Source organism: Rhipicephalus sanguineus, unplaced genomic scaffold (genome assembly GCF_013339695.2).
Source record: "Rhipicephalus sanguineus isolate Rsan-2018 unplaced genomic scaffold, BIME_Rsan_1.4 Seq963, whole genome shotgun sequence".
Taxonomy (NCBI): domain Eukaryota; kingdom Metazoa; phylum Arthropoda; class Arachnida; order Ixodida; family Ixodidae; genus Rhipicephalus; species Rhipicephalus sanguineus.
In genome coordinates, this window is record NW_023616390.1 from 8,586 (window position 1) to 32,507 (window position 23,922).

Genomic DNA, 23,922 nt, shown 5'->3' on the forward strand with positions numbered 1-23,922 from the left:
GCGAGCACGTGAACACTGTGCCGGCATTGGCTATGCCAGGTCACGTGGCAAAATGTTTACTACCAGAGCATCAAGAATAAAAGACGCCCCCTTAAAGCCAGCCACAAGCTGTTCAATATTTTTATTACCAATATTTTTTGTATATAATTTTTTTCTTGAGCATATAAACTGAAAAACGTTTAGAATAGTGTTTGTTTGAAAAAAAAAAAAAGCACGTGGCCTCTGCGATCCGTTCCGACAGCGAGCGACACTCTATGGCGAGCGATGCTGCCGGAGTGGATCGCGGAGGCGAGAAAATGGCCAAACCAGCCAAACTGGCCAAACCGCACGCCGCATTGGCCGTTTTATTTGGTTGTTGTTGCGAGGCGATAAATGTCGGAATGATGAGACCGCTACCAAACTTTCCACTTGGGCTGGCGCCTCACAGCCACAGCTTACTGCCGCGCCATTCTTAAACGCATTTCGCGGGCATTACATTATCAGGAACATTAGGGGCCACGGAAAATGGTTATTCATAAACTTCCTTGACACTGAAATGCCGTGGCGTAGCCAGGGCGTGAGGGGCTCAAACTCCAACCCCCTAGCCCAAGATGTTTTTAGAATTTGTATGTGCACACAGAACACGCGCGAACATGCATACGGAGTGGTCGGAACTCCACCCACTCACTGCTACACTTGTGCTGAAATGGTATTTTCGACAATTCATTTTCGTGTTATGTAAAGGTGTGGCTCCTCGGAACCAACGAAAATGATACTGCCAATCCAAAGGACACTTTAAAAATATAATAGCTGTTGTGCAAATAGTTAGTTTCGTCTTAATAATAATAATTGTTGGGGTTTAACATCCCAAAACCACGATATGATTGTGAGGGACGCCGTAGTGGAGGGCTCCGGAAATTTCGACCGCCTGGGGTTCTTTAACGTGCACCTAAATCTAAGTGCACGGGCCTCAAGCATTCTCGCCTCCATCGGAAATGCGGCCGGAGGTTACACTTGCGTGGCGATAAGGTGGGACGTGGGAGCAGCAAAATATTACGTTTTGACCATATATTTAGTAATATATATATCCTAAGGTTTTGACGCTCGCTCATTCACCTTCTACACTGTTAACCAGCAGCCTTCACAAAGCAGTGCACTGGGCCAGTTGGTACAATGCAACACGTTTTAAAACGCCAATGGAAAACACATTTTTGTGTTTTCACAAGTAGCAGCCACATTTGGCATGTAACAGCTTAACTATAATAAGGGAAGGAAGGAAAGAAACATTACTTGAGATGATGGGGCCATTGCACGAAGTCCCACCTGACTACCTTCTGCTACAAAGGCGATTAGGTATTCCATATACTACTACATCATTACAACACTAGGCTTACAGATATCGTTATTTCCTAGTCACGTTCAGAATTTGCCTGTGCTCATTCCAGCATGCTGAGTGTTACGTTCAGTGTGCTGTACATAAACCCTTGTTCTCCTAAGTACAGTGGTGTTAAGGGTGGTACTGTTGAGCCTTGTAGCAAGCGGGTGCAGCCCAGTACATCAAAACCTACACACCACTTGCACCCCTTTGTACAAGTTGATGTGCACTTTTTCTGGATTTAACAAACCTTATGTGTACAGTTTTCTGCATATTAATTTTCAGACTTGCCGTTCTGCTTTTTTTGTCCAATACAGTAATCATGCGTTGTAATTCGTCCCATGAGTTACTCAGCAAGGCAACGTCATCAGGGAAAATGAATATGCGGAAAGCTAAATTAATATTCACAATCTCGGAAAAGAACGTTCCGCGATAGGTAGTAAGGCACTGGAAGTGGTAAAGGAATACAACTACTTAGGGCAGGTAGTGACCACAGATCCGAACTGCAAGACTGAAGCAACCAGAGGACCAAGAATGGGGTGGAGCGCATTTGGCAGGCATTCTTAGATCATGAATGGTAGTTAACGAGTATCCCTCAAGAGGAAGGTATATAACAGCTGCATCTTACTGGCACTTACCTACAGAGCAGAAACCTGAAGGCTTACAAAGAGGGTTTAACTTAAATTGAGGATGATGCAGCGAGCCAAGGAAAGAAAAATGACAGGTGTAACCTCAAGGGACAAGAAGAACAAATGGGCAAGGGCAGGGCATGTAGTGCAAAGGCAAGATATCCGCTGGTCATTAAGAGTAACAGACTGGATGGTCCAAGAGGAGGCAAGTGCGCAAGGCCGAAGCAGAAAGTTAGGTGGGCAGATGAGATTAAGAAGCTGGCGGGGGTAACGTGGCCTCAGCAAGCACAGGACGGGATTGATTGGCAAAACATGGGACAGGCCTTTGCCTTGCAGTGGGCGTAGTCAGGCTGACGCTGATGATGATGGTGTGTACAGCACTTGGCGATTCAAAACCTACTCAAAGCACGTGGCTGCTGCCAGATTTTGCGCCACCAGTGGGACCACCAAGCCAATATCTTGCAGCATACAATAAAATAAATGTAAGAGCCTTCGTCATGCATTGTGGTCAAATTTGGTCCAAAAGCATTACCTGGCCACAGCACTCGCCAGTAGTGCAAGTTTCAACCACCATGTGGCCCTGTCATCACATTCGAGTTGCTGAGCATTGTAAGCATCTTCTTTTACAGCATTAGGAGTGTTCCTTCATTCAACACAAAATTTAGCCTAAAAGATTTAAGCACATTAGTATTTATCTTAACCAATGATAGTTGTCATCCACCTTGCAGGCATTTCAAACTTTCCCTAACACTGCATGGCAAGTAGACACATGTCAAACACATCTCAACATGCTGCAACACTTCTGGCAGGAAAGTAAGGAGTGCAGTGAAATAATAACTGCTGGGTTATTATGTCCCAAAACCACGATATGATTATGAGAGATGCCGTAGTGGAGGGCTCCAGAAATTTCAACAACCTGGGGTTCATTAACGTGCACCTATATCTAAGCACACGGGCCTCCAGCATTCCGCCGCCATCGAAATGCAGCTTCTGTGACCTTCGGGTCAGCATTCAAGCACTATAACCACTAGACCACCGTGGCAGGCAAGTCTAGTAAAATAAGAGAAACAATTGCACATAAGTCACTGTGGTTACTAATGAAAAAAATTAGTAAACAGGGTGTGTGTGCTCAAGCCGATGTTACGACAAGAGGACTTGTCTTCTTCAAGGCTGGAGAAGATAAGTCCACTTGTCGAAATGTCGGCTCGAGCACCCAGCCCCCGTTTATGGATTTCTTCATCACAAGCTTCCATCTTCCTCTTCCTGCCGTTTTGTGGTTACCACTGTGGGATAAGGACAGTTTGTGGTCATTTCCCAAGCTAGTTCAAAGAAAAAGCCTTAGCTGCTACAGAAAAAAGATTACAAAATAGACCCATGCGAGTTTCAACCTAAGGCTTCAAAAACGAATTGTCATCGGTATATCAAAGGGCTCGAGCCAGGATGCTGTTTATGAAAGACAGCAACAAGTTACTTGGAAGCCTTCTTTATAGAAAAAACAAACAAGCCAGACTGTCTATTACATAAAATAGTTATGGAGAAGGGTTCGTGGTAACGCTTTTGAAGAGCCCTTTCTTCTTCGCAGCGTTTTTGACATTGTCATAGAACTCACAGAAGGAATCGGAGAATGGCACCACAAGATTTTCATTTGATGTCAAAGATCTTGTATTATATGCTTTATGATAAACTGTATTGTGTTGCACTTGATATAACAAATGAGAATGGCGAAGTTAGTTTCCAGAATATCACAGAGGTAAGCAGCAGCTTCTTTGTTAAGCTTTATCTTGAGTCAACAGCCCTCAGCTTCAATGGGTGGCACTACGTGCAAAACTCAAGCATATTTATCATGTTTTCAGTAGCAAAAATTTAGGGATGGGCGAATAGCAAATTTGAGGTTCGAAGCGAATCCGAAGCGAATAGTGATTTGGTCGAATAATTTCGAATCGAATAGTTCGAATAGTATAGCACATATTATTATGAAAACTGAGCATTTTTGTCATGACCCTTGCACAATATTTTTAAGAATTGGAGCTAGGTATGAGCGAATGTTACTTGAAATGAAGTGGAAGCAACCTTGAATAGTATCAAGATTTGAATAGCAGTAGGGTGCAAGTTAGAAGTAGTACAATATGTTACAATTTAAAAATTACTATACTTAGCGCATATAAGCCCATATAACACGCTTTTAAACTTAAAAAAATATGTACACTTAACCTTGAAGTGTGACTTCGTGGCAGTGCAGATTTCTCCTGTAAAGGTGGTTTTATGGTAGAGCAACATGACGCTGCAGTGAAACCACCTTTACAGGGGGTTATGTGCGGTTAAACATACATATATTCGTTCATTTCGAATACTTCTAAATTTCGAATAATATAAATTCGTATCGAAGCGAATGCGAATACTGTAATATTCGTTCGAATATTCTAAACCCGAATATTCGCCCATCCCTACAAAAATTTTGTGCTTTGTGCCTCTGCTGTGCAGAGTCTCTTCATCCTCACATTTTTGCATAGCTATCTTTATTCCCACATTATGTTTTCTGCACACTTCCTGAAAGGAAATTAAAAAAGCAAATGCGTACAGAGTTGATAATATTGAGAACATTACACCTCAAAAGGTGTAAAAAATAAGGGTGCACGAAATTACACCCTTCTAAGCAAATCTTGTCACCTTGTCCAGGAACAATATTTGTAACTCCGCTTGCATGCACTTACTTTCTTCAGTGCAGTGCATTGAAAACTTAGTTGAAATGTTGTGTGATGCTGATGGATGGATCTCGTTTGGTATCTGTAACTACTAGGATTTCAGTATTCAAAAAATAAAGTGCCATCGACATTGACGTTCACAGTTTGAGGACAAGACAAGGCTAATAAAAAGAAGCAGCGAGTGTAGTGTTGAATGTGGAAGTACAGAAATAATGTGAGAGCGCATCAAAAGCAAGAACAGCTGCTGGATAGGTTCTTTCCAAATATACAACATGGAACAGTTGAAGGTTTCATATCTCACATTCCTACAGAGAGTTCTTGAATGAAGCACCCAATTCTGTAAATTTGACAAAACTCATTGAAGAACTGAATATTCCTCACTTGGTGTGCAGTTCCTCACTCGCTATTGCAGTCAAAAGTTTTCCATGGTTTGAAAAGGCAAAAATGCGCTCCAACTAAATTATTAACGGATGTAACCAAGTGCTGCTGGAAGCGGGGGTGCTGCGTTAGATGAATTCCATCATGTCTGTGCATCTCAGAAAAGGCATATAAATGTGCACTTGCCAAAAGGCATATATGTACTGGCACATAGAATTAAATTAACACTTGCATGAACCTCTATCCAACATAACTGTAACATACATACACTATAATAACTATAGACAAAAGAAGAACATACCAACACTTAATTTATGTAATTGCTAACTGCACACCAATAATATAATACAGTTATTTGAAAAATAAATTTCACATGTGTTCTTACATGATGTCAGCAATTGGAAATCATTCAAACTGCAAAAATTTTAAGTCATTTCATGTTGCTTACTTCCTACTTTATAGAAACATACTGTTGACTATTACTATCATTTCTCTATGCAGCAACAGTTTATTATCCTATTGCAAGCAGCATGAACAGCACTCAAGTAACAAGCTAAGTAGAACTTCAATTACTCCTTCCAAAAGTCACTTTGTTTTGTTAACACAGTAACACAATGCTTAAAAACTGGCTTTTGGTTCACATGATGATCTGGGACAAAATGGAGGCTGCATCTTCAACAGCCACTTGAGACATGGGAAGGTCATCAATATCTGGCATGTCCGGAACAGTCTTCGTCACCGTTCTCTTGTACTTGCTTGAGGAGTCATTTATGGCCTTGTGTGACTGAAGCAAATGCTGTCGTAGTTTATTTGGCTGACTGCACCTTTGGAGCACAGTGGACAGAAAAACTTGAACTCCTTGGTGTGCTGTGTGATGATGTGGTTCTTGAGATTGTTTGGTATGCTGAATGCCTTGCTGCAGTGTGGGCACACGTGTGGTTTCTCGCCAGTGTGTGAGCGAATGTGCAGAGCCAAAACGCTCTGCGAGTTGAAACTGCGGCTGCAGTAGGTGCAAGTGAGTCGCTCAGCATCGGTGTGCCGGTTCAACCTGTGTGCAGCTAGGCTGCTCTGGTACTTGAAGCGAATGTGACAGACGTCACAGCTGTGCCGCCACGGTGGTCGCCACTCTTCCACTGGCTCGATGACCTTGCTTCCTTGCTATGCCGAAACCTCCGATGAATAGAAAGCCCCTGCAAAAGTGGCTAATATCAACCCGAGACACTGCATGTAGCGCTCGGCTATTGGAAGAAAACTTAAGTTGTTGTTCACAAGAGAATGGTGCAAAGCAATAACGTTGATTTCTCGGAATTCATTAGTGAATAAAAATCTGCCCTCATTTGAGGACTGTGCCCCATACAAACGCTTCTCCATGGAAGCGTTTGTACGGGGCTCAGTCCTCAAACGAGGGCAGATTATCCGAAATAAATAAGAGGCTAGTAAATTGCAGGGCAAGGCCAAATACAGTAAAACCTCGGTGATACGTTCACGGCTCGTACGAATTTCGGGGTGATACGAATTTTTCTGTGGTCCCGGCCAAGGCCCATTAGCCTGCAATGTATTGGGGTACGGTTGTTGCGAACCGATTTGCACCCCACGACGTTTGATACGAATGTACGCTATAGCGCACAGGTACGAACAGGTGCTGCCCGCGCTGTCGCGGAAGACGCGGCAGTCACGCGCGGGCGCGGGCATGCGCGCGAATCTTGAAGGCCTTTAGGCGCCTTCGCGTTGAGATTACAGATGACGTTGACGCCGCGCTTTTTTTTTTTTTCCGACACGTTGACGCGTGCTCCTGTGCTCGAGGCAGCAGCGTCGTTGTACTGTGTTAACACGTGCCTGCCACGTCTATGTAAGCCATGTCCCCGCAATCAGAGTTCTATGAAACAAGACTGAAACTTGGGCTGGGTCCGTCATGAAGTCCCATTAAAGGTGGACGAAGACCCCAAGAGACGAAGCAAACGGTCTTGGCGAAGGAGCTTGGCCTCTATCTATCGTGTGCAAAGCGCTTCTTAAGCCACTTTCGCTGCAGTACTTTGGTGTCATGCAAAAAAGCGTAGTAAGATTGGAAGGGGCACTAGCGGTCCCGGGGCACAACACATCTGGTTCATTACTTACACACGCGCGCATGCACCGTATATTACAAGTGCAAGTATGATCGCTGACGCCTAAAACTTTACTGGCAATCATTCAGAGCTGTTCATGACGTAGCTGCGGCCCTGAGAAACACTAAATCAAAATGTATGCCAACTTCTTTTTTCGCATACTAGTAATTTTCCATGTTTTCTGGTGATACGAATTTTGGATGATACGAATATTTTTCGTAACCCCGCGAGATTTGTATCACCGAGGTTTTACTGTAAGTAGAAGAACTCGTGGACACGGCCTGTGAAAAATCAGTTCTGCAGAAATCCACGAGGAGGAGTTCTTGCACTATTCTCGCAGCATCAGTTGTAGTAAACACTTACAGATGCCCGAGATCCTTTCCATTTAAAAGCAGAAGAAGCATTACTCAGTGACGACCCACCTCATCCTGTATCCTTCCCGAATATTTCCCCATATTTTGATTTCACCAACCAACCTCTCTAGTTGAAGTCGTGTTTGCTTTGTGAAGTGACCCTCGCTGGCAAGGGAGAAGCTGAGAGACATGCCTTTTCTCCCTTACCTGGTGCGTGCTTTTTTCTGTGTTAGCTTTGCTTTAGTTCCTTCACCTCAGTGCTACTTTATAGATAACAGCACAACAAGAGCCAATTACAGCAGCTGGTGGAAATGACCCACAGTAGCATCAGGGCAATACAGCGAAATACCTCAGTCTTCCAACCTAAGGGTAATTAGTTTGAATTCTTGCATTGCGTACTAATTGTTATTATCATTTTAACACGAAAGTGTTTTATGCTGGGGACCACCAAGACTACAGTGACGTATTTTCCATCACGGAAATGACGTCGAAAAAATTTACCCGATTAGATGGCAAAGAAAAAAAGTTCTGTCAACGGGCATCGAACCCACGACCGCTCGGTCCGCAACAACAGATGCCGGGCACGCTATCCACTGCGCCACGGTCACAGACTCTAGAGCCTTTACAAACGCACCTTTTATATCTACCACTCTCGGTCGGGGGGGTGGGTTTTCCTCTGGGAGCGGTAAAGTAAAGTAATTCGTCATTACTGTGGCCCCTGCGATTAGCACTTGCAACGCGTTACATGTCCGTCCCATTCGGCGCGTTTTCAATAGAAGTTCAATTTTTCAATGCCTTAACACATCGCGAGGTGGTGACCTTAGCTCAAGCGCCGTAAAAGTGTCGGCCTCGCTAGCCTCGCTCATAGTATCACGCTAATCCAAACCAAAAATAGCTCTGCTACGCGCGCCTGCCTCACGTGGCTGTAACACGCGTTCCCCGCTCAGCGCTCGCCCCGAGAAAAATCGCGGCCGGGCTACCGGGGCGGCACGACGCGCTTTGCGTTTCCCTCTAGTGTGGCCGCGGTGTTCAATCACATTTAACAGGCCGCGGGATGGCGACCAAGTTCTGCGTCTAATATGCGACGGTCTTCTGGCTATCACCTCGTTGTCTGATTACGCTTTCACCGTTAACTACTACAGCTACCACAAGGGTTTGTTTAATCATTTAACATGGACGTTAGTCGTCGGGATGGAGATGTACCAACAATCATGAAGTGTGTGCATACACGTTAAACGGTGCTATAGCTGCCAGACATCAATTGATATGGTGCAACTCTCTATATCAATGTACAGTAAACATTCAGTTACTTCTGTAAGGGCGCACTTTACTTTCGTGTTATTCCGATTCCTATGACGGAGGGATCAACCATTTTTTACTAGTTTATTTACAACTTTGCAGAGAGAACCTTGGGATTCCAGGTAAGGAAGTGGGTCCATAGAAGCTGTGTTTTCACTGGTTGCAAGAACCCAAAGCACATGGATGAACATGGCCACAGACAGGGAACAAGCACCAGTGCTTAGAAATGAACAGGTGGACGGCTTGCAAAAGCGTATAAGAGACAGGGCAGGGCGAGTGGGGCTCATGCAGCCTTAATTTGGGACAAAAAAAGGGGGGGGGATGTCTTAAAAGGGGTGGGACACGTCTGGATTTGCAGTGGTTGTTGCGTTGGTATTAGTAGTATATGCCCTTGCACAGCAAAGAGAAGATGAAAAGACACTCTTTACAGTTGCAGCCACTGCTACAGTGTGAAACTCGAACTTATGTAGTAATAAGTCAATACCCTGTGAGTACTTAAACCGTTGCTTGCACAGTTTCACACTGTAAAGGTAGACTTGCTTCATGGCTTTGGCTGTGATGGTCCAATGCCGCCTTAGTTTCGTAGAAGTTGTCGCACATGCTACACAAGAGAAACAGGCAATGAAAAGGTGGCATGTTTTCACATAGACAACTGCCCTGCATTGTGCTGCTAGTTTCTGCGCTTGGATAAAGCAAGAAGCAAACTCCAGGCCTGCAAGGAACATGCAGCACAGTCGCAGTGCAAGAGGAGGAGCAGTTTCTTAAGTGTCTGCCACACTCTTTGAGTGCAGTGGGTACGATTTGGGCTGGTTGGTGCATGACTTCACATAGAAACAGCGCTACGAGACGGGACAAAGAAAGGCACAAACACGGCTGACTATCAACCAAATGTGCTTTTATTCCACCATCCGCATATTTATACATCACCATGACTAACGAAAGCATAACAAAAACAGAAAAAGCCGGTCAGCCTGCGCAAGGCAAGAAAATTTAACTCGCAGAAATGCTATCTCCTTCGGAAGCAGTGAAATCGAGGGAGGCTAACATGCCTCGCCGCCTTTACAAATGTGATACGCTTCAGAAACAGAACGCGCACGTTCGTCATAGTACTTTGATAGGAAATTCGTATCTTTAAAAGATGCTGGCAGCCGCATTCATTACAATGAATGGATAGTTGACTGTCTTTTGCTTGTTTAGAGACCTTGTTCGCGTGCTCGCGCAAGTGGTCATTAGCCACCCGGCAGTTTGACCAACATAGTACGCCCGCAGGAAAGAGGAATCTTGTACACAACAAATCGCAACATTCAACAAACTTTGCCGGTGCTTCTTACTACATCTTTCCGTCTTGGTTTCTCTGTTACCTGCTGACACAGGCTACCAAGTTTATTTTTGGCAGAGAATAACAACCTTACCCCAGCCCTACTGACCACCTTTTTAAGATTATGTGCCACCTGGTGCACATACGGATGACTGCAATGGTTGTGCTGGGGGTGTGTCGTGTGATGCACCGCTGCTGACCCTGTTCTTAAAGCTAGAAAGGAGGCTTTCAGCGATGCTGGTCAATACAGTTTCCGGGAAACCTGCCAGCTTCAAACGTGCTAATTGACAAGAAAAAACTCTCCTCAACCTGGTGGTCACAGGACCTCTCAAGCGCCGCCTTCATGCAGGCCCTGGCAATGCCGCGCTTCACAATCTTCGAGTGCGCGGACGAAAAAGGGAGAAGCTCTTCTTGCGACCTAGGCCATAACCCCAACAAACATGGTCGTTTGAGAACAAGAGTTCCAAGTCTAAGAAGCGTAACCTATTGTCTAAGGGATGCTCAATGGTCAACTCAAGTGGGCTTAATTCCGTGAGGAATACGTCAAAAATTCCAGCAGCAGGCTGTACGTCAAGAGGTTAGTGCAATAAAATACTAAAAAGGTCGTCGTCCACGTCACGCATCACCTTTACCCGCTAGTCTGTCTAAGTTTGCTGTCAAGATTACGGTCGACAATTTTGTGAATCACGGTCGACCATTTTAGAGTTCTAAAGTTTTTACATGCAATCCACTTTCATAAGTTTTGACGATAAGCTTTTCATTCAGCGAAAAGGAGTCTGCATTGGCTCATGCATCGCCCCTGTCCTCAGCGACATCTTACTAGCCCGCTATGACCGTAATCTTGACAGCAAACTTAGACAGACTAGCGTGGTAAAGGTGATGCGGTACGTGGACGACTTTTTAGTATTTATTGCACTAACCCTCTTGACGTACAGCCTGCTGCTGGAATTTTTGACGTATTCCTCACGGAATTAAGCCCACTTGAGTTGACCATTGAGCATCCCTTAGACAATAGGTTACGCTTCTTAGACTTGGAACTCTTGTTCTCAAACGACCATGTTTGTTGGGGTTATGCGCCTAGGTCGCAGAAGAGCCTTCTCCCTTTTTCGTCCGCGCACTCGAAGATTGTGAAGCGCGGCATTGCCAGGGCCTGCATGAAGGCGGCGCTTGAGAGGTCCTGTGACCACCAGGTTGAGGAGAGTTTTTCTTGTCAATTAGCACGTTTGAAGCTGGCAGGTTTCCCGGAAACTGTATTGACCAGCATCGCTGAAAGCCTCCTTTCTAGCTTTAAGAACAGGGTCTCAGCAGCGGTGCAATCACCGACACACCCCCAGCACCAGTTGCAGTCATCCCGTATGTGCACCAGGTGGCACATAATCTTAAAAAGGTGGTCAGTAGGGCTGGGGTAAGGTTGTTATTCTCTGCCAAAAATAAACTTGGTAGCCTGTGTCAGCAGGTAAACAGAGAAACCAAGACGGAAAGATGTAGTAAGAAGCACCGGCAAAAGTTTGTTGAATGTTGCGATTCTGTTGTGTACAAGATTCCTCTTTCCTGCGGGCGTTACTATGTTGGTAAAACTGGCCGTGTGCTAATGACCACTTGCGCGAGCACGCGAACAAGGTCTCTAAACAAGCAAAAGACAGTCAACTATCCATTCATTGTAATGAATGCGGCTGCCAGCCATCTTTTAAAGATACGAATTTCCTATCAAAGTACTATGACGAACGTGCGCGTCTCGTTTCTGAAGCGTATCACATTTGTAAAGGCGGCGAGGCATGTGTTAGCCTCCCCTCGATTTCACTGCTTCCGAAGGAGATAGCATTTCTGTCGAGTTAAAATTTTCTTGCCTTTGCGCAGGCTGACCGGCTTTTTCTGGTTTTTTGTTATGCTTTCGTTAGTCATGGTGATGTATAATATGCGGACTGGTGGAATAAAAGCACATTTGGTTGATAGTCAGCGCCGTGTTTGTGCCTTTCTTTGTCCCGTCTCGTAGCGCTGTTTTCTACGTGAAGTCTTTGAGTGCGCTTACTGCAAGCACCGCGCATGGAAAGTGGCACTTTAATGTACACACATTAATCCGAATACTGTCAAGTGTGCTTTTTGATCCAAAAAGTGTGTTTTGAAGGAAATCATACAAAACTGACACTCTCTATACTTCGTTGTTCACAACACAAAGTCGAGGTAATACTATGGTCGAACAAGAGTCGTGAAAGCCTGTTCATTGCTGTTTCATACCTGCCAAGTTTGGAGAACGGAATCCGGGAGATCTACTGAACGGGGGGAAGGGGGGGGGTGTATAAAGTATGCCGACCGCTAGCAATTATATGGACACTGTCAGCGGGATTTTGCAGTCGCCGCTGACCTGTACAGAGTCCAAACCGATAACATCGCTTACGCATCATCTGTTTCACGTGCGAGTAAATGCGCGCTAGCGCTAGGGACGAACGCGGTTGAAGCAGAGATGAAACGACCCGGCCGTCACCGTCGCGCGAAGGGCACATGCGATAACATCGCTCCGCGTGCGAGGCCTGTCGTCGCTTGCTTACCAGTTATTTCGTCGGGCAAGGGACCATAAGGGGCGCCGTTGAGACGGGGACGGTCGCAAGCACTGGCGAACAAGCTATCTCGACAGACATCGGTAAGGCTACTTTAAGTGGAGAGCCCAGCACTTAAAATTAAAAGTGCTGGCTCTCCACCTAAAGCAGTAGTAATCGACACATACTTTTGAAGGCGAGATGACTTGTGGGATAGATTTGTGTGTACACAAACACATCATATACGAAATATTAACGGCTGGTATAACCTATAACACATTTAGGATCAATTTTTAAATTGCGTGTAGCGCATCTCTACGTGAAACGTCCCACCTCGCGTCACCGTGACGCACGTGGCGCGCAATGCACTGGACGCGCGGGGCAAAACTGGATTTCCGGGAGATTTTCCTATGACCCGTACAACCGGGAGAAACGTTCAAAATCCGGGAGTCTCCCGGGTAATCTGGGAGACTTGGCAGGTATGCTGTTTATACATGAAAGTGCCCATGCTAACGGAGTCATAAAGAAAGCTATGGTCAGGCTGTTGCCTGATGAACTGTGACATACCCATTTTTTAATCAGTAGGTGGCTTTCGGGTGCCCACCCCTAACAGTTCCAATATGTGACACCTGGTGTACTATGCAGCAGGCGCTGCGAGCGCCTGCCCTGTGCCAAAAGGGATCAGGAACACCTACTTACTTACTTACTTACTAACTGCAAAGATGAAAGATCCTTCAACAGGGTTAATGAGAACTAACAGACAGTCTGTTAGTTCTCATTAATATTGTGCCTAACAAAGAAAATGAGCCCTTGAAAATCATCTCTTTCCTTCATTCAACAGGGGTTTTGCTGGAGCCAATGTTTCCGCAAGTGGTCTTCTCTACTTCAAGGCAGCAACTGCCCACTTTAGCGCGCATGTGTGTTTGCTTCGTACACTCTCCCCCAACCCAAAGGTGGAGGAGGAGAGGCCAAGTGCGAAAACAGGAGGGGGGGATGAAGGACTGGGGTGGATTGAGGTAAGCTGGCGTGCTGAATTGGGTGAGTAAAGTGGAAACACATTAATATTATTGTGCAGTCTGTAGTGGGGAAGTAAGACCCTAATAATCATTGTATTACTACACAAATGTGCCGCAATGCTACCACAAACCATAGCGTCTACATTTACAGACGCTTCAAGGACATTTCACTTAACCTGGCCTCTGAAGTACAGCCAGTTTTGTCCGATTGTATTCCAGATGACAGTGTTTAATCTTGATGATTGACTTGTTGATTGATTAAAGCACACCATTCCTAATTTCTTTTACCACAAAACGGCACTCAAGGTACTCCTGGCACAAAAGGCAACTTCCGATTGACTGACTGACTGACTGATTGATTGATTGATTGATTGATTGATTGATTTATTGATTGATTGATTGATTGATTGATTGATTGATTGATTGATTGATAATGTTCAATGGAACAGGTGCATATAGGCCAAAAGCCATGAAGTTTCTATTATCTTTGACCACAACAGGTACCTCTCAGGAATGGTGTTCTCAGAACAACAAGAGTATATGCTCTGTCACACAGGCACCCAAAGCACACCTCTGCAAGGTGCATTGGCAGAGGTGACATGCAGCTTGCAACAGAGGGACGCAACTCTATACAGCCTAATTAAAGCATAAGCACGTACGTGCAAGGGAACCTTGTCCCAACCGATGTGCATCGAGGTGCTGTTGAAAGAGCTTCTCGGAGAAGAACAGGCGTGGACAGTTGGCAGCTGAGTCGGACCTTGCGGTGCACACTTTGGACGTGCCGTGTCATCTGGTCACGGAACACAAACTGTTTGTTGCACTCGGGACATTGATGGGGGTACACTCCCGTGTGTGTCACCCTGTGCAACGCAGGAGAATATCAACATGTGGCAATAGACATGCAACTTCTCTGAGGCTACGCATTAAAAAGTAAGTTTACGGGAAAAGGTGATATTTAGGGCAGAGCAAAGACTTTCTGAATACATAACTAAAACTGCACCATATTCTAAAAATATTAAAAAGACACTCCACATGGATACACAGCAGTGGCTACAGAAGTGCCAGTTTAGACAAGAACTATTCTTGGGCTAGGTAAGATCGTGAAAGCTTTTCCTCTGAAGACCAAAGAGTAAAGTGAAACATCTCTGGATTTCTTGTCACTTGACTATGCATTTTTCTGGCTGAAGTAACATTGAGTACTGGGTGAGTTTGTGTAGACTCCTGTCGAAGCGTAGCGCGAGGAAAAACGGGACACAGTAAAGAACACGCAGGACAGCGCTGTCCTGGGTGTCTTTACTGTGTCCCGTTTTTCCTCGCACTACAGTTTGACATGAATTTGTTCTGGCTCTCTAAGAAGTTTACATGGCCATAGTGCCTAGCAATTCGATATTTACTCTCATGTTGGTGTGCATGAAGGTTGTTATGTCCAAATGCAATATAATATGGCACTATGATGCATATTCAAATGCTGTGCTCGAGCGTCACAGCTAGGGCGTCCTTACTTGACCTGAACAAACATAGAAAAGCAGTCTGTCATTATACTTTATCATTCCTGACACTTTAACAACAAGAAAAGATGACTGACTCTAATATGTTCTATATGACCAATCTCTGCTGTATTTGTTATATCCTTGGGAGTTTATGGACACATTTTTTTTCTTGCTGATAAGTGCACAAGAAATCCACAAAGATACAATGGCAATCCACACACAAAAAACTGCAAGTAATCATGTTTGGTGCCAGTTGGTGCATAGAATGTTGTGGAAAAAAGTGAGAAAAGAAAGGCACTGAAGTGTATGATTCTTGCCCAAACCCAAGAACTGCACACGTTGCTCTGTTATTGCAGTTCTGTAAGCAACTGTTAAACATAACATGACCCACGATGTTTTCTCAGAATGCCAGCTTACATGTGGCGTGTAGGCGGATGGTGAGGATGTTTCTGTATGAAGATTATTGGTCATACTCGACTTGATGAGCCGATACTACATGAAATGGTATCACTAAAGTTGCAAAGTCTTCTTGCAAACATAATGCTGAATGCAGCACCTTTAAAGCCATAAAGTAAAAAGACAGACATGACTAATGTAAGCACTAGAGGGAAAGCAATGCGTGTATAATGCAGAAAAAAACCAAGTCTATGTGGGTTGTGTATATAGCACTGAATATTGACCAATAAAGTATTGCCAGCAAGTGCACAGCTGTTCTGTATATTAAAACAACTTATCATTACAAAGAAACTGTATGTACAGCCGGCCAAAAAAGTCGGGGCGTGAGCCCGACTTTTTTGTGCGTCAGCGCCGCACGACGGAACCTCCTTTCTCCGGTTTACAGAAACTTTGAGACTTAACTTATTTTGACGCCAATAGATTCTCAGAGTCAGCAAAAGTAACGCAATTATTGGGGAATTTTGGCATCTAAGCCAATGGTATTGTTATATTTACCTCTGTTTATTATGTCCTTGATATGTAATATACATTATAAAGTACTAACAAAAGGAACTGAAAACCATGTGCTCCGAATACACTACCTCTTTTATGCAGTAAATTCAGTCAGTTTGTATTGCCCCACAGCAAAATAATCCAATGGTGGGACTAAACTTCAAAAAATTTTTTGACTAAAACAAAAACTACTTTGATTAAACTTTCTGTGGACAAAGTTGTATGATTCTCAATCGTATGCACTTTTCTGCTTATTTTTTCTGGACCACCTTAGAGTGCTACAGACATCTGAACATAGGCCAATGTAGCGTTCTTTACAAGGTCAGGATTTTATTTTAGGGCCTGTATGCCGCACACAGGCAAAACAAAAGCTTAGGAGATAGTACGTTTTATGGAGAGTTCTATAAAATAATTGATTCGTTTGGTCTACAATCGTCTTTTGTACAAAAATTCCCCAAAACGCTGCAATTTACTCAATTTTACTCAAGCACTAAGGAGTGAAAAATATAAAGCTACTCTGAGCAACTGTCCTATAATAAAAGCGCGATGCTCTAAAAACGTAAAAAGTAAGTTTCAAATGAATGCCTGAAACTGTCCATTTATGGCGAATTTTTCTTTCGTACCTGGTTTTCCACCATATCGAGAAGTTCAAATGGCGCTCACGTGCCCGAAAAATGTTTGCCGCTCAAAATATTTTGGGAAAATACTGTAGAACTAATGTCTATATGTACGTAATTTTCTCAGATTTTTTTAGAGAAATTGATTTTTGTCGAGCACCCAGCTGGGACAGTTGGCGTGGAATGACCCTATTCACACTTTTCAGGATATTTATAACCGCTTTCCCACAAATTTATGAGGAAGTCCACAGGTGGGACAATGGGCCACTGTGCTGAGAGAGCTGTGTTAAAACACAGCAGTTTCACTGACTTAAGTCACCAAGCATATGACACCAGGTATGTGCCGCTCATTAACAAGTTTATTTATTGCCAACTTAGGTAACATGGCATGTGCTGCTCTTCAATTAATGTTTCGCACACTACCTTAAAGGGGCTCTAAAACACTTTTCCAAGTAAGGCTTCACTAAAAGAACTTATTGCCTCACGAATCGAACGCCACAAAAAATTTTTAGAATCCGTCCAGTACGTGCAGTTACAAAGATTTGCCGCACGCTGTAATTGCTTTCTCTCTTTTCTCGCCCTGACAAAAGCACTGGAAGCTAAGCAGGGGGGAATGGCATGGGGGAAGGAGGTACGTCATGCACGCCTCCTGACCTTGAGCACATTTTCTTTTTTTTTCGAACGTGTGACGTACTTTCAGTGCGATCGTGCGCGCGCGCGCGGTAGTTACTCGGTAGTTACTGCGGCCACCGCAAGGTGGCCGCAGTAACTATTGAGTGCGCCGTGTTCAAATCAGCCAACGACGTGGAACTTGTGTCAGTGATGCTGCAAGCATTATTTTTGTCGAGAGAAGAGGAAGCGCTTGTTAGCTGACTTTGCAAATTTATTCTATATCCCAGGCGGCGTGCTGCGCTATAATGTTTGGCTCGCGTGTTCTTGGGAGCCTCGACTACCGATCGGCAGCGCTTTCTGACCATGCCAAAAAAGTGTTGCAGGTCCCCTTTAAGTGTGTCTGCCATGGCTTAGGGCCAATTTTTTTTGTCACTGAAGAGTGGCACATGAACACCGTACACAGTAGATTTCAGAATTTATTTAATGTTGGGTGAAATAAAAGCATCACCATTAAGACCACCTTGTCTGAATATAGCATGTTCACAGATGCACCACAAGCTGACTTTGCAGCGCTGCAACTAGATGGTGTTCGAGAGGGCTGCATAAGAAATGAGCCCATCTGCCACACGCTTCGTACACGATGCATTTCAGCTGTGGAAATATGATTTGTTACTACGCAGCAACAAATGATAAGCACGTTAACATTAACACTCTTAGTGAGATTGGTTCTGCAGAATTGTTTTCTTTATATAGCAATGAAAGGTGTTTCATTAACAAGGCACCAAATAGCCTGAAAGCTAGGCCTAAGGTTGATGACTGGGTGTGTTGGTATAGTAAAACTAAGTTGGCTAGCGCAGCACATTAGCGAGACATACGGAAGAGAGACACACTCGGCAGAGCGTCCTGCTCTGTGTCTCGCCGAAGTGTTGCACTATCCAACTCCAGTTGCCCAAAAGAACATTCTTATCAAAACATACCTGTGCCTTGCGAGCCGTGGGTAGCTAAAGCTCTTGAAGTCACAGCGATCACACTTGAGAGGTCGCAGCAGGGGGAACGTACCGTCTTGGGCATTGACAGAATCCCCATAATGCGTTAAGGCTACGTGACGTTGCAGCTTCCGCTCAGTGGCCAGCCACTTGCCACAGAGCTCACACTGCCGGCGACCTTCCTGGCTGTGGATGGCACGCACGTGTATGTTCAGGGAGCGCTTTAGCTTGAATACCTGAGCAGAAGAAAAAGCTAATTTTGCTTTAACCCATATATGCACAGTGTCCTACATATAGGACGCTTCTTTGATGCACTCTAACATCGCTATTTCTCTAGCTGATGACTACGCCACATACAGCACATCAAGCAGGCCTCATTCTCAAGGTGTGCAAGCCTAGACATTGCTTGCTTTCATGCTGCCACGTGCCGACCGCTTTCTCCGGGCAAACGCGTGCTTTGTGTGAAAGACGTCATGGAGAGGAAGAAGTGCAATGTCTGCGTGCACGTGAAATGTTTCAAGGCTTACCACACCCACACTAGCATCCCTAATGCCCAGTGTCCTATATGTATAGGACAGCTTGAAAAACAGTGTTGCGTTTACCTGGCAGTAAATAAAGAACTTGTGCTTTCTTTTGAGGGTATAAGTACACGTTTTGTGAAAAAAAATATTTGTTTTGTCATTTTTTCTGAGTTTGGGCATATATGCGTTAAAGAATAACTGCAACCAAGTCACTCTGGCTTAGCTGCTCAACACCATTAGTTAGAACAAAGAACGTCTCTGCAGTCAATTTTTGACAGGAATAACTTGTCCTGGTCAGTCGTTTTTTAGACCATAGTTGCTCACCTCAAGCCTTTAACTTCTTGTTTGTATGCTTAGACTAATTTGAAGTAAATTGTACATATTACACAATACTCAAGCAATTTTGCGAAGACCACAGGGTTGGTAATGGGCTAATTACTTAGTAACAATCTTTAATTAGTGCCTAAGAATATTTGTTGGGGTTTACATCCCAAAATGACGATACGATTATGAGGGATGCGGTAGTGGAGGGCTCCGGAAATTTTGACCTGCTGGTGTTCTTTAACGTGCACGTATCTAGTACACGGGCCTTGATCATTTTTGCCTCCGTCAAATGCAGCCGCCATGGCCGGGATTCCGTCCCGCAACCTTCGGGTCGGCAGTCGATCGCAATACTAACTAGACCGCCGTGGCAGCCAATCGGCAGTTAAGCAGACCGTGCTCGTCCGTGTAGTAGTTGGCAGCTGTGACACAAATCTCAATACGTATATTGCATGTGATGAGTTACGTGTAATGTGGGCATTGCCAAATCTTGCAGCTGATGCCGAAAAGTTGTGCTGGTTCTTCAAGTTGTCGGTCTGTTGTCACGTTTAGGGATTGCCAATGGGAGCAATTTCCTTCACTTTTCGAATCAAAGACATTTATTTCTGACAGCTTTTTGTTACAGATGCGCTAGTATTTCAAGCAAGAAATTTTGCATGGAGGCAAAGCTTAGCCACACTATCTGGAACTAAGTCCTTTTTTTCATGATGGTCAATATTTTGTTGCAGTTGGACTTCAAGTGAAAAGAAGTAGGTCAATATAAATTGGAAATGAGCTCTTCTTTCTGTGCAATATTTGAACTGCTTGTGTCAACCTGGCATGCATACTCTCATAAGGACACAAAACAAATGTGGTCTTGTGTAGGTCAGTCAGGTATGCCAAGGAACAATCTTTGCTGGACAATTCTTGCTTGGGCTTTAAGCCATTTTCTGTTCATATACAGCGTTAATTTTTCAAATACAGTTTATTTTTCATTATTACAGAATGAATTATACCCAGCGAGCATTCCCGGTCGGTGCTGAGAGAGGAATGATGAGAAAATTTGGTCATTATTATGGCGCCAAAAAGTACCATTGGTCTGTCTGAGAAAAAGATCGCACTCAAGGAACTCTGCTGGGCTTTCACTTCAAGGAATATTGCTCATAAATAGACATAAGCAATCTCCGTTTAAAAGAATTGAGACTTGCATGTAACAAGTCATGCGTAACTGATTGCTCACAATCAAATTTTTTGGCAGTTTTCTAATAATCAATTACTTTTAGTCGTTATCACTCACTGTATTTCAATTACTCTTTGAGTAATCAATAACATGTAATCAATTACTTTGTTGATGAGGAGGTATAATGCAGCCTTATCCCCTTAATTTGGCAGGAACTACAGTAGAACAGCTTCGTGATTGTGCTTGAGTGAATAGGCAAGCCTAGGTGCTGCGCACTTGTTTCCTGATGGAGTCCACTGCAGCGTGCCTCATAATCGCATGTACTTTCCTTGGCTTTCATGTCTCTTAGTTCTAATTAATGTTGTGTCACAATCAAATTGTGGTTCTAGAATAGAATGCCCCATCATTTAATTATGAGTTTCCTCATCATAATACTCTGCCGTATGTTGGCTGACTAACTGAAACAGCACTAATATCATTCAGCAATGATGGCCACATTTCATTGAACCTGGTGGGAGTGCCTCCTCAGAGATGCTCTGAATAGTAGCAACTGCAATGCACAGTGCTTCACAGAGGACCAAGATGCAAGCGTCATGACACTGCAACAACCGCAATCTTGTTTATCGTCATTCCGCTCATGTTTTGAAAAATAAGCAAGGGAGAAGATGAACGAAATTATGAAAGCAATTGCTAGTGAAATAAACAAGGTGCAAGTGCTGCAGAAGTTTCAGCGAAATTGTCAGGCCAGCTCATTCTATTTCCTGTATTGGTACAATGTTAATAAATGCTTGGAGGGAAGTAACATGGAAGTGATACACTACTTTTCAATAATTCTTTGATTACTTTCTCGGGGCAGTAAATGGTAAATATAACCAATTACATTTTCAAGGAAAGTAATCTTAATAGGTTATTGTTTTTCTGTAATGTGTAGAGAGAGGGAAAAAGGCAAACGAAGAAAATGTTAAATGGAAAAGAAGATTTTGGTTTGCTACACTACACTAGAGGGTATCAAAACGGGGAAAGAATATACAATAACACTAAAGCACTCGAGCAAACAATTATGCAAGCAAACCATAAAACTGACCTTGGGGCAGTGAGGACACTTTGCATTGTCACCAGGGTTGCCATGAATACAGACCATATGTGCTTTAAGGTTAGTCATGGATGTCAGTGAGGCACCACATTTGCGGCACTCATATGGCCGCAGGTTTTTGTGAATGTTTGTGTGAGCCTGGATGCCTCGGTGGCTCCTAAACACACGATCACAGAAAGTGCACGGATAGAGACGTGTCGTTGAGTTCTTGCCAATTCCAGCAGCTGTTGGCCCATCTGTCTTTTCATGCACTGTTTCATGGTGATGCTCAAGCATGGCACTATGGAGGAAGGGTTTCTGGCAATAGTCACACTGATGCACTGAAACATTAGGGTGTTTCTCAACCACATGGTCACACAGCTTGGAGTAAGCATCAGTGATGAAAGAACAGTGGGAGCAGATAAACTCTCGCCTTTTGCGTTTGGATGTAGCACAGACAACACCACACCGTGCTTTGTGGCCCTTAAAGGATTCCTCGCCCACAAAAACCATCAGGCAAAGTGTGCAATAAAAGCAGATGCCTTTTCCGTGTGCCGCTGTCACGTGCGATTCGAGGTGAATGGCCTCGCTGAACAGTTCACCGCAGATGTGGCAAAAGTGTGAATCTGGATGCGCTGACTGACGATGGGTGTCAAGATCAGAGAGTGATGCAAACATTTCTGCGCACCCCACACTGAATTCAGTAGTTCCGCTGGTGCTGGAATCGCCTGAAATTGGAATGTTTAGTGTAGGGTTCGTATATTCCTCAAGCGCACGAGAAACTAATGTTTGTGGGCAATCAGGAGTGGTTTCTGAAACGGGGTTTTGCGGACAGTCTGCAGGCTCACTTCTGGGCGGCACATTACTAACACTTTTCAGCCTGGTCACCAAAGGCACTGCAGCGCCACGGCTTGTGTGGTTGAGCAGGTGCGTCTGAAGACTCTGTCGCGAGGAGAACGACTTCGCGCACGTATTGCAGTGAAACCTCTCCTTGGGAGGCCTCCCGCGCTTCGGCGGAGGCCTCGGCACATCTTTCGCCGCGCTTGCTACGTCCGCTGGGCCAGCGGACGCGAGATGCGACTTGCAATGCTCCACCGCCTCGTCCTTGTCGAAAGTGCGGTGCGGACACTCGGTGCACACAAACACAGTTTTGGTCTCGGGCTCTCCGGCCTTGATGATGTCCTCGAGGGCCTTCTTGCACTCTTCAGGGTCGTCCGCAACGACAGTGTCAACGGGCGGTGTTTGTGGTACCGCGTTCGCTACCGGCTTGGTTGATGTCCCCGCGTACATTCTTTAACTGACATATGCGCTGTCCATTGACGAGGGGGGAGCGGACGCTCAGACCCCTGGGAACGGAGGGAGCCTCGAAACTCTTGTCGAAGTTGTTCCGAGCAATGGGAACCCTCCTGCCGCATACGAGGGCGTGACACAAGGAAAACGGACTTTTGCGATCCACCGCTTTTGGTTGAGACGGAGGAGCAACTATCAGGTCGACGGAGCTTCCAGCGGGAAGACCGAGGGGGAATAAAAGCCGGCTGTAAGCGGCTCGACGTCCAAGTTGACCGTCACATAGATTCCCATAGTGCGTCTCCACGAATTAGCAAAAATAAGTACACAAAATCGTGTAGCTGAGCATGCTACTGCCCAAACATTACTAATTAGAACGGGCTTACAAGTGAATCCGGCCGCGAAACATCGGTACAGATACAACACGACAGAACAGAAACCACATTTCAAACTGCCGACTGTGGCTTGTCTGGATCGTGCGTGGCTTTGTGACTTGCAAATACGATACACAAAACAAAATATGACTAGATTTCTTATTTGCAACTAATTGAGAGTGAGTAATTCTTAGTATTACCATAAGTTTTAATTTGCATGCAGCTGGATAAATTGCGTCACCACAAAGTTTTAGCGGCGCTTACTTGCGTAAGTCGTTGGCAGGGGGACTGTAGTCGTGGAGAGCCAGCAGCAGTTGTTTTGATGTCGACATGCGGAAAGGAAACTCGGAGCGGCTGTGGACACTTTAGGATTTGTAGATAGAAGTGGCGTGAAGCTATAAATGCTCCCCCAAACGTTCCTGAGGCCAACGAGGCGGCTGTTACAGAAGATAACAGTTGTCGTATAATGTACGAGTGTCGCTCAAGTGGAACTGGCGCGGAAAGGTTTTCGATAGATGTTCTGTCGGTGGGCCTTGCGCCGTGTTTCGGGTTGTGCGTGCTAAGTGGTTGTCAGTCGAGTGGTCGCTTTGTCGTGTCACTAATCACATGGCAAGCGTTGACCGCATTGTTTACAGTCGAGTGATCGCTTAAGCGCGATGTCGCGATTTGGAATAGTTCCTGTTTTTGACGTTAAGCAGCTCGGCTCTTCTGACCACGACGCAAAGGACGTCTTCTGACAGCGCTTCAAGAGGCTATAAAGCAGGTATGCGCTGGACAGCTTTTTGACGTTTACCGCACAGAGGCAGCTTCTCTCGTTTGATCAACTGAGCTTTGCGTACTAGTGTTTATG

The 23,922-nt window shown here is 44.7% G+C and overlaps 1 protein-coding gene and 1 pseudogene across 1 annotated transcript in view; one reads left to right on the forward strand and one right to left on the reverse strand.

The window, feature by feature from the left end:
* Positions 1–5,362: 5,362 nt before the first annotated feature.
* LOC119378760 (zinc finger protein 791-like) lies at positions 5,363–22,992 on the reverse strand (annotated as a pseudogene).
* A 418-nt stretch (positions 22,993–23,410) lies between these two features.
* Positions 23,411–23,922, forward strand: part of LOC119378756 (pleckstrin homology domain-containing family M member 2-like) — a 45,753-nt gene continuing 45,241 nt past the window's right edge. The window contains 2 exon segments of the mRNA XM_049411811.1: positions 23,411–23,789; positions 23,792–23,835. Coding sequence (XP_049267768.1) covers positions 23,729–23,789; positions 23,792–23,835 — 105 coding nt within the window. The 5' untranslated portion in view covers positions 23,411–23,728.